The sequence below is a fragment of the Hordeum vulgare genome, chromosome 3H (assembly GCF_904849725.1).
Source record: "Hordeum vulgare subsp. vulgare chromosome 3H, MorexV3_pseudomolecules_assembly, whole genome shotgun sequence".
Lineage (NCBI taxonomy): Eukaryota > Viridiplantae > Streptophyta > Magnoliopsida > Poales > Poaceae > Hordeum > Hordeum vulgare.
The window spans coordinates 180642786-180654426 of NC_058520.1; the positions used below are offsets into that span (position 1 = coordinate 180642786).

At 44.5% G+C, this 11641-nt stretch overlaps 2 protein-coding genes across 2 annotated transcripts; both read left to right on the forward strand.

Annotated features, from left to right (window-relative positions):
- Positions 1-1096: 1096 nt before the first annotated feature.
- On the forward strand, positions 1097-5438 carry LOC123443424 (transcription factor Pur-alpha 1). Its single transcript, XM_045119786.1, has 5 exons — positions 1097-1532; positions 1620-1667; positions 4511-4663; positions 4747-4977; positions 5065-5438. Exons 1-5 carry the CDS (start codon positions 1200-1202, stop codon positions 5215-5217), a joined length of 918 nt encoding a protein of 305 aa, XP_044975721.1. The 5' UTR covers positions 1097-1199; the 3' UTR covers positions 5218-5438.
- An 887-nt stretch (positions 5439-6325) lies between these two features.
- On the forward strand, positions 6326-9613 carry LOC123443425 (uncharacterized oxidoreductase At4g09670-like). Its single transcript, XM_045119787.1, has 2 exons — positions 6326-7115; positions 8865-9613. Exons 1-2 carry the CDS (start codon positions 6501-6503, stop codon positions 9483-9485), a joined length of 1236 nt encoding a protein of 411 aa, XP_044975722.1. The 5' UTR covers positions 6326-6500; the 3' UTR covers positions 9486-9613.
- The last annotated feature ends 2028 nt before the right edge of the window (positions 9614-11641 follow it).

Genomic DNA, 11641 nt, shown 5'->3' on the forward strand with positions numbered 1-11641 from the left:
AGCTTTTCCGCACCGCCGACGTTGCAATGGAGCTTCGCCGGGGCTATGGAAGGCTGGAAGATGTGATGGTGATGGAATGGAGCTTCGTTGGATGCCAGAGATGTTGTATTCGAGCTGTCGCATGCTCGGTGCTGCTTGGTGTTGTTGCGTTGGAGCATCGACAAACCACCGTATGTTGCCTTATCGGTCAGTGCGACCAGAATCAGTAGCACACCAATGAACAGGGGCTGCACTGCTTGCCGGGGAGGGGCTATTGCTCCAACGATGCAGTGCTTCATTCGCAGCATGAGGATTGGGTACCGAGAAAAGGAAGACCTGTACTACGAGCCTGTGATCAACGGCCATGCACGCCGCAATCAGCGGTGCGCAGGTGGATGATCTTTCTGTAAGATCATCCAGCTTACGTGTAGCAGCCTTTTTTTATATGTCTGCTTATCAAATAATGCAAAAAACATGTGCATATTTATTGAAAAAGAACGACCAGCTCACCACACCAATAAATATGGGTCGCGGGTGTTGGACGCACTGCCGATCCAAATTTTAAACTGGACGAACACCGAACGAATGACCGACTCAAACCAACAAAAAACAAACAAAAGCACCGTTCATTTGGATCGGCGCGTTGGAATTGCCCTTATCGTGTGGTAGAATAAACAGAGATAAAATGGAAACGTTGTGGTGTTGACCATGCACATATTTGAGGGCTTTTTAGAAAGGTCCCTCTCAGAATGGGATTTGCGGCTGTCACTCTCATCGTTGTTTCTCCTTGGAGTAGGACACTGATGATGTGGCCGGATAGGGTTGCAGACAGTGATGTGACATTATTGGAGTTGCCCATTCGACACCAAAAACCGCCGTACAAAACCGGATGGCCAATCACAAGTCACCACGCCACGAGCGCGCGGTCAGCATCTGCAGGTAAACCACACGGGCGCCTCCAACCGCCAAAACGACCACATCGCCCACCAACCCCCGCCCTTCCCACCGATACCCGGGGCCCCCGTGAGCGCCGGACCCACGTGTCCGTGACCTTTAGAGGCCGAGAAAAGGGTAACCCCGCCTTTGCAGGGGTAAACCCGCTCGAGATCTATCCCAATTCCCGACCTCACATCCCCTACTCGACTCGACTTCGTTTAAACCCAAACCCTAATCTCGACAGAGCCTAAACCCTAGCTCGGGCGGCGGCGGCGGCAGCGGTCATGGACGGTGGCGGAGGCGTAGGAGGAGGTATGGGACCCGTCGGCGGCGGGGTGGGAGGCATGGTGGGACCCGTCGGCGGCGGCGGCGGCGGCGGCGGGAGCGACGTCGAGCTTGTCAGCAAAACACTGCAGTTCGAGCACAAGCTCTTCTACTTCGATCTGAAGGAGAACCCGCGGGGGAGGTACCTCAAGATCTCCGAGAAGACGTCCACCACGCGCTCCACCATCATCGTGCCCATCGCTGGCGTCGCCTGGTTCCTCGACCTCTTCGACTATTACATCCGCACCGACGAGCGCGATGTCTTCAGCAAGGAGCTACGCCTCGACACCAAGGTCCGCTCGCCCTCTCCACGGTTAATTTATTTAACCCTCGCTGGTTTCGCTCTCGCCCGCTGCTAAATTTCCCATTGGCTCTCGCAGGTGTTCTACTTCGATATTGGGGAGAACAAGAGAGGCCGTTACCTTAAGGTGACGTAACGTTCCTGCAGAATTTCTTGTTTTGTCAAATTTGGTGTGGTAGAATTTCCCAATTGGTATATGGGGAATCCATTCTTGAGAAGCTCAACTGTTTAGCTAAAACGGGAAATAGGTGCGTGTCGATTTAGTAAGGGAAAGGTAGCGTTTTCGTCTTCCTCTCCTGGTCCATTAAACCTCAACTCGTTCTTTTACATAGGTCTGAGCTTCCGTTTCCTAAAATGGCATATATTGATTTAAATAATGATAGAGGATGTCTATCAAGTTGTATGCTGGAGCATGGACCTACACCTACTTGTCAGAGACGAGATCTTTTCTGACCAGACTCCAAGTTAAGAGGCTGCTTTGGGCTTTGAACCCAAAGGTTGGAGGACCAAAAGGGAACCTTCCCCTTTAGTTAGTAGCTGTGTTTTCTCAGATTTTGGCTTCCCTTAATCTGTCAGTTTCACCTTTACTGGCTGTCTTGCAATCTATTTAGTATGAAGCTGGTTCCAACTAAGCAAAAATAGCATCCCTGCTGTCTGTTCATGACAATATTCTACTGTGCAGACCATTATTGACACTTAACTTGTTCATAGAATTGATCTTTGAATCTTATGTGGAAAAGGAAGAGGATACAAGATAGTCTGGGTTTTGTGGTTATACTTATAACCTGGCTATTGCCTGCGTTATGTTGGAAATTGTGTTTCTTTCTACTCTGTTCGAGGCTAGTATATTGATTTTCCCTCATCTTTCTATGCCCTTCAGTTTTTTCTGTACTCGATGAGATTATAGTCTTGATATTGAATTGTACTTTCTTGAGTGTTGAACTTGTGTTCGGTTTTGTTGTAAAGTTATCCGTTGTGGAGCACTTGTGGTTCCAAAGATGAACAGAAAAATTAATCTCAATGTTCAGACAACCATGGAAGGAATATTCAAACTGAATAGTGTTTTGAAAAGTACAAAATTTGGCATGCTACTGACTCTTTGTCTCTAATAATACCGTACTAGGTCATTTTAATAGGAAATTGGTTGTTTGTCCCTTTATCGGAATCTTCTGGATTTGTTTGGTGATGTTACTGAAAACTACGAGTTAGTATCCTGAATGTATTTGCTGTGTCTTAATTGTGTTCCTCAATGGCAACTTGTTTGAGCAACCGAAGATATCCATTGATAGTTTCATACTGCAAATCCATTTTAAGGTTGCCAAAGCCTGAAATCATATAACTACAGAGGATACTAAAAGCAAGAGGAAAGGGAATATACTCGCAGAAAATTGAGTACTTAACATCAGACAAGCCCTTAGTGCATTTAATAGTCTTATGTGTGCTTCATATAAAGTCTCTAATTTATGACTAATAATATTATCTACTCCCTCTGCAAGCTAATGTAAGACTTTTTAGATCACTAAATTATATTGTTCTAAAACGTCTTATACTCCCTCTGTCTCACAATTCTTGTCTTAAGTTTGTCTAGAAATGGATGTATCAAAGTACTAAAACTTGACTAGATACATTCATATCTAGACAAATCTAAGACAAGAATTTTGGGACGGAGGAAGTATTAGTTTACAGAGGTAGTAGTAAATTATTTTATGTCGCTTTATTGACTTATTGTGTTAATAAAAATATGACCTCGACATTATTCAGTTACCTGAACTTTTTCCTAAATGTCTTTGAACAACTCTCGTCCTGTGAATATTTGCTTTAGTTATATTCTGTTTTTCTTTATGTTAATTGCCAGAATTTTGTATTCATTCTCCTAAATGATTCCAACATCTTCCTATCTTTTTTTGTTCTCATAATGATTTATTTTGGCGCATGTTGAAGTCTTAACTGCCAAAAGGATTTTTAATAGAGTATTAGCAGCCTAGTTATTTTGGCCTCTCCAGTGAAATTAAATTTTCCTTTAACACAAGCAAGAGTGCAGTAGGTTTCAGTTCCGTCACATGTCCCAGCAAACATCTTGTGGATGAGGGAATATCCTGTACATATGTTTCAAAGTGGATACTGTGGTTAGAAACTAGTAATTACACATGATCATCCAGCAACCAAAAGTCCGAACTAATGGAAAGGGCTAGTGCAATCTGTTACAGTATATGTGGATTGCACTAGCCCTTTCCATCAGTTCAGACTTTTGGTTGCGTTGGCTAGTGCATGAAGCTTAACATGGTATCGGAGCTAACGTCTTGAGTTCAAGTCCTGGTTTTCGCAATTTATTAAAAAATTGCTGGTTGCCCACCTTTGTGTCCATGTAGAGGCCTCTTGAGTCATACGTGAGTTTCGCGCGCCGTCGCTCTCTTCCGGTTGCCCGTGTTGACTTGTCTTCCCCGTCACACGTGAGAGGGGGTGTTACAGTATATGTGGATTGTGTTAAGCTTCATGCACTAGCCAACGCAACCAAAAGCCCGAACTGATGGAAAGGGCTAGTGCAATCCACATATACTGTAACACCCCCTCTCACGTGTGACGAGGAAGATAAGTCAACACGTGCAACCGGAAGAGAGCGACGGCGCGTGAAACTCACGTATGACTCAAGGGGCCTCTACGTGGACACAAAGGGGGGGCTACCAGCAATTTTTTAATAAATCGCGAAAACCAGGACTTGAACTCAAGACGTTAGCTCTGATACCATGTTAAGCTTCATGCACTAGCCAACGCAACCAAAAGTCCGAACTAATGGAAAGGGCTAGTGCAATCCACATATACTGTAACACATGGATCGGCGGGGTGAACCACTGTTTATCTTTGCTTCTACAGTACATGCTTTGCTGTCTTTGCTTCTTAATTACACGTGGTAGTGTATGTGTTTGCCTTGACATGATTACAATATTCACCTATTGACACAATTCTCTTCAGGTTTCGGAGGCATCTGTCAATAGAAACCGTAGCACGATAATTGTTCCGGCTGGTAGCTCTGGCGAAGAAGGTTGGGAAGCATTTAGGAATGTACTGTTAGAAATCAATGACGAAGCTTCCCGACTCTACGTTCTTCCAAATCATCCAAGTCAGGTATAACAAATTTAACCTGTTTCTTGCTTATTTATGGGCTCCAATGACATCGGCATTAATTTTTCTGATATTTTATTTGTCAGCAACACCTGGAACCTCCAGAGCGCCTTCCTGGCCTTTCTGACGATGTTGGTGCTGGATTTATAGCTGGGCATGGCAGCCAATCTGCATCTGTACCAGAGGTAGACGTTGATGGGCCTCCTATTGAAGAATTTAGTGGCATGGGGCTGTCTAAGGTGATTAGGGCAGATCAAAAAAGGTTTTTCTTTGACCTGGGCAGCAACAACAGGGGTCATTATTTGAGGATTTCCGAGGTATAATATTCTTTATTATCACTCGTGACACTGATAACTCTACCCCCGTACCAGAGTAAGATCCCATTATTATCCGGCTTGATGCAGGTTGCTGGAGCTGATCGTTCGTCGATAATCTTGCCGCTTTCTGGTTTGAAGCAGTTCCATGAGATGGTGGGACACTTTGTAGATATAATGAAGGACAGACTTGAAGGAATGACGGGCGCGAACGTGCGCACAGTCGAGCCCAGCCAGAGATGATTAGCTCGACTTTGTGGCCCTTACTGCTGTTATGTCTCCTCTAGGATTTGTGTAAGTGATGTGGTGTGTGGTTGCGTAGATCATGCAGTATTAATTCATCTGATGGGGATAATAATGTTTGATGTTTAGTTTTTTTTTTTTTGAATTCTGTGGCGAGGATTGATTTGCTTGGGACCTTTTCTGTTGAGGAATAATAAGCAGTATGATGTTAGTGGGTGGTATATGTTGCTTGCTTGTGTTCTCTGGTGGTATATGTTCGTGAGGCAGAGTTGGTTGAGTAGGGTTGCATGTGTTCTGTGGTATAATCGCAGCCCTCCTCAAATTGATCTTTTTCACTTCCATCTGGTTTGTGTTCTGGAATGTTGTGTGTCCTCTATCTTTCTTAATCCAGACCAAGGTCAAAATTCTACAGAATGAGGGTATATCTGGGCAGTTCTTCGTTGTAACAATATCCGAGTAGTTTTTGTCTGGTGCCATTTTGTATACGTACACTTTATCTGGTGGCATTTACTTGCATTGATAGACAGCTGGGAAAATGCTACCCACGAAAGGGCTTCAAAGAATTTTTTTCTACAAAATTCTTTAGAATTGCTACAATTTTTCTTTTCTAAACCTGAAGAGGCCACCTAAACTTTGCTAGGAGTGAGTAGAAGGATCTCTTTCTGAATGAAAACCCCTCGGGCCTTGTTTGTTACTAGGGTTTTTAAGGAAATTGATGGGATAATCCTCACAGGAATTGGATGAAACCTCAACCTTCATCTAATCTCTTCAAATCCTCATTTATCCTCAATCCACTAGGTAGGGGTGGTGTATTGTGTATTGAAAAAAAATGCACTAGAATTTAAGGATTTATAAAGAAATGTGAGGATGAAATATGTCAAATACACTAGAATCAAATGGTGTCATGGGATATGTGTGAATTTAGGGGTTTGACCGAAATAATCCTCACTAATTTCTAAAATACACCGGTATCAAACAAGGCCTCATTGTTTATTCTGTTGTCAGAGGAGCGCCCCTCCCTGTTGTCAGACGTGGGACGGGGGAGCCGCACAACCGAACCCAAGCCTGCTGTTTCAGCCATGGAGTAGGTGGCGGGAGAGTCGAGTTGGAGCCTTGTAGGTAAGAGAGAGAAGCTGCCGGGATTCTCTTTCGAGCGAGAGTGCGCTGGTACTGATACTGAAGGATTTGGTTTTTTAATTTAAAACTTGGGGGGCTCCGCTCAACCGGCTCTATAAATTTTTGCATTGGATCTAGAGCCTGCCCGTCTTTGATTCGGCTCAACAATGGAGATGGTTTTGGCCGCAGCTAACTGTGCCGGTGCCTTCTCGTTCAACAACCCCAAAAAGCTCCTCAAATCGCGTCGATCCTCGCTCCAAATGCCGGCGTGCAGATCGGGCCCCGACGCGCCGCTCGCCATGTCGTCCGCCGCCGCACCGGAGGAGCCGCGCCCGGTGCGCCTGGGCATCATGGGCTGCGGCTCCATCGCGCGCAAGGTCGCGCGCTCAATGCTGCTCGTCCCCGCCGCCGACGTGGCCGCCGTGGCCAGCCGCTCCGAGGGGAAGGCGCGCCTCTTCGCCGCCGACAACGGCCTCCGGAGCGGCACGCGCATCCACGGCTCATACGAGGCGCTCCTCGACGACCCGGACATCGACGCCGTGTACATGCCGCTCCCCACCAGCCTCCACGTCAAATGGGCCACCGCCGCCGCCGAGCGAGGCAAGCACCTGCTCCTCGAGAAGCCCACCGCGCCCTGCGCCGCCGACCTCGAGCGCATCCTCGCCGCCTGCGAGGCCAACGGCGTCCAGTTCATGGACTCCACCATGTGGATGCACCACCCCCGCACTGCCAAGATGCGTCAGCTCGTCGCCGATCAGGACACCATCGGAGACGTCAGATTTGTAAGTGCTCGCACACCACATTATGTTGAAACTGTCATCATTTTCGTTTTCTGAATCCACTTTACTTTAGGATCTTAACAACGTAGCGTATGCCCTTCGAATCATGTTGCACGCTTTTACTAATCCCATTTCGTGGTTGTAAATTATAATTTTGCTTTCCGGGTACAGAAATATTTGATTGTCGATGCAATCCATGACGTATTTGTTCTAGCCTAGATGTGGACCACTTAATAACCCATCACACACCAAAATAATACATTGGTCCTGTTTGGATACTTTAACTCGGTTAGAGGTTATTCTAACCCTAGACTAACCCTAAACTAACTTTAACTAAAAAAAATGTTTGGATGATAGGGCTAGATTGTCAATAAATGCATTTTTTTCAATCATTTGACTTCTTTAACCAGGATTTGATGTGGTGGAGATAGAAAAAAAAATAACTTTTTCTGGGTTCCACCTAACTCTAACCTAAATAAACACCTTTTGGGTGGGTTAGTTCTTTTGAATGGGTTAGATGCATCTAACCAACTCTTAACCCTCCTGTTTGGATGTTTAGGGGTTAGTGCGGTCCAATCTAACCAGCTCTAACTCTAACTCATGGATTCAAACAGGGCCATTCTCTTGACACCTCAGACACACATGTATTTTTTTCTAAACAATTGAGACACACGTATGTTAGACATGTGGTTTGATCCCTGATGGATTGAGAGTACAACTATAATCCTAACAAGCCAAACACATGTTAATTCTAAGCGTTAAAAGATTCTCTAGTGAACTCTGAGCGTGGTGCCGGAGCCAGTTGCAGTTTGTCGTTGTATCCAGCACGGGCTAGTAGCCTAGTTGCCTTTTGGTACCAACCAATAAAAAAAACTTTGTGGAATGCTTGAACTCTCGCTACTGAACCTTACTGGGTTGTGAGATGATTTTGGCTTTTGAACAATCTGAAAAGGAATAGCTTCAAAGGCTCTGCCAGAATATGACTTGGGGAGCAACATTACATTGCAAAGTACAGTACTAACCTCGTGTGTCCAAGACTGCACGATGTTCTTACACTAATGAAACCATATAACTTGCCACCTGATACAAAGGCATAGTTCATCATCCACCACAGAAGGTACTGTTCTTAAACAACAATGAACACTATAAATGACTACATAAACCACCATATAATTGGATGCTCAGTTGCTCACACTCCAAAGGAAGAATAAAAGAAGACAAAATGTCACTGCAGACTGCACAGTACCCCAAGACATGAAAATGAAAAAGAAAAACTGAAAGCATTCGTAAGCAGGATACAACAGCTTGACAATGGTCTACAGCCTTGAGTTCAGATTAACATGTTGATACTGCTGGAAGTGTTGAAACTGGCATTAAAAGGCGAAACTGAGGCTGACTTTGTCTCAAAGTGGCTAAAACCTCTAGTTTATGAGTTTGTTGGGGACAGAGAAGACAACGGATACCACACATTCAAATTGTTGCCTGTTACTCCCATAGCAACAATTTATGAGTTTGGTTGGGAGTAGTAGTACTTGAACTCTGAAACCTATAGCACATACATGGATTCTGAATGCTCATGAAATGATCTATTCCCATTCTGCATGCGCCAAGTGTTCCCCAACTAACAGTGTGACGATCTATTCTCTGACATAACCCCACACCGTTGTTGTCAACTTAATATGGAACTTATACAATTGTCACCATTCAGCTGTGAAGATAAATAATTGTATTTTCTCTCTTACGCTGCTTCAGATAAACACCATGGTCAGCTTTCTAGCAAACGAAGATTTCCTCCAGAATGACATCAGGGTAAAGCCGGACCTTGATGGCCTGGGTGTGCTGGGTGATATCGGGTGGTACTGCATCCGTGGAATCCTGTGGGCTGTTGACTATGAGCTGCCCAAGAATGTGGTTGCTCTCCGTCACCCTGTCAAAAACCAAGCTGGCGTTCTGCTTGCTTGCGGCGCGTCGCTCTACTGGGCCGACGGCAAGGTCGCCACCTTCCACTGTTCTTTCCTTACCAACCTGACCATGGACCTCACCGTCGTCGGCACCAATGGTACTATTCATGTCACCGACTTGGTCATTCCGTACGAAGAGAAGTCTGCTCCGTTCAGCGTCGCCTCCAAGACAAACTTCGCCGAACTCTCAACTGGATGGGATCCACATCCGAGCAAGCATGTTGTCACGACGGACCTACCCCAGGAGGGGCTCATGGTCCAGGAGTTCTGTAGGCTGGTGCAGAGCATCAGAGATGCGGGTGCCAAGCCTGAGGGGAAGTGGCCGGGCATCACCCGAAAGACACAGATTGTCGTGGATGCAGTGAAGACTTCTATTGACAACGGATTTGAGTCGGTCGTTGTTGCCAGCTAAATACAACACATAACTAGTCGTTCTCATGTTATATCTTCCAGACCATGACAAATCTATCTATTGAAGTAATTTGAAAGATTCTTATCATATTGAGGATAGTATTGCAACGATCAAGTAAGAGTTATTAATAATTTTTGTTGTGTAATACATGGGGAATATGGATGCTTTGAAAGATCCACAAAGTATTTTCTACGTCAACCTGACAAACTGAAATAATTCCTTTCATTCAAAAAAAAAAAACTGAAATAATTCCAGAAAACCGTACAATGTCACTCAGATTCCTGTTTCGTCAGACTACTTACAATGGAGAGTAACATAGAGTAGTAACATATATATGTTATTAGTCTAAATTACTATCTCCACAATGGATGGTAACATAGGGGTAGTAACATTGAGTCTATCATTTATTAGGCTATAGACTCATCTTGCTTTGGTATCCGCTATCTCCCCTAATAATAAAGCGCGCAGCGCTTCTGTCGTCCGTCGTCGGTCATTTTGCAGAAAAGCCCTCACAGTTTTAGGTAATTAACCCACAGTCCAATTTTAAGTCACAACGAACCGTTTTCTGTCATTTTGCAGAAAAGCCCACACAGTTTTAGATAATCAACCCGCAGTCCATCTTTTAGTCACAGCCGAACCGTTTTTTTTATATTTTTCAGAAAACTCCCTGATGTTTCAAGTAACCAACCCGCCCTCCCTATTTAAGTCAGACGAAACGCTTTTTTTTGTTTTAACAAAAAAAACCCGACTTCTCAGTTAATCAATCCATATTTTATCTAAAACAAAATTATCCATATCTTTTAAACCGTAACTTCGATTTTAACATGTTATATACGAAATTTGATTGAAAAAATGTGTAGAATCTAAATAGGATGTTATTTTTAGCTGTTGAATACTTCTTAAATATTATTTTTGGTGCAAACTTAATCTGTAGTGCACGGTCTTTTTTTCTCTCTTTCCGACGACCATATGAATTGCAATAAACATCCATTAAATTAAAACCAAATTGAGAGGAAATAAAACATTGTTAACCATACATGCACACCTTTGGAAAATCTCGTGGGAAGAAATAACATATTTCTCATCTTATTCCGAGTGACTGTACATTCAAACGCGTTTTCGTTGTATGAGCACTGAGGCCATCGTCGACAACACAAATGTGATGCCATGTGTGTCGGGACCCCGATCCTATGTCATAGGAATCCAGCCTGTAACACATCGCATCTCTTTGCGGTCTCACGCACGGTTAACCCCACGGCTGCAGCCTTACCTTAGCTGGGACCGTTTGCGCCTTTTGACTCGCGTATGCAATTGTGTCGCTAGCAATCCAATGACAAAGAACCCGGATCGACATGTCTAGTCATAAACCAAAGTGGCACTTCCGCACAGGGACATGCATACATGACGCAGCAAAGCAGGTGTCGGTCACCAGCGAATGTAGACGAGTCGTAGCAAGCTACAAGGACTCCATTACATCGCGTGACATTTCCCCAAAGGGGACAGACACAACAGCTAAGAAGGACACACACCGGTCAACCAATGTGTTCGGAGCAGTAGCGAGCTACCATGGCTCGTTGGATCACAAAGGGGCATTTCCCTGTAAGTAATGCTACTAAAGTCTACGGCTAGGTAATCGAACCCCATACATATCAAGTACGACACACGTACGCATGGCATACCGATATGTATAGATACATCGATGGCATCACAACATAACCATAAACATACAAGCTTTATTTAAGAGGCTCGAAAGAGCCACACATATAATATTACACAGTAGGGGTCTCACGACCCATCATAACAGTCATTCAAGTTACAAGCCAGCGGAAGTAGACAAACTGTCTGAGTACAGACAGATGAAACTAGAAGGCACATGGCCTGACTATACTACAGACCCACCCTAGGGCCAGATCGTAGCTGGGATACCAGCTACTCGTCGTCGTCGATGTCTAGGAAGAACCCTCCATTAGGGTCATTAACAACCTCTGCGACAAATATTAAGAAAACATGAGTACAGAGGTACTCAGCAAGACTTTAGGATAACTATCTACTCATGCAATGTATCAATAAGGAATTGTGGGGTTTCATGCGGAAAGCCAGCATTTGACTCGTGGCTAGACAACTTGCATTTTTAAATAATTTTTGACAACTTGATT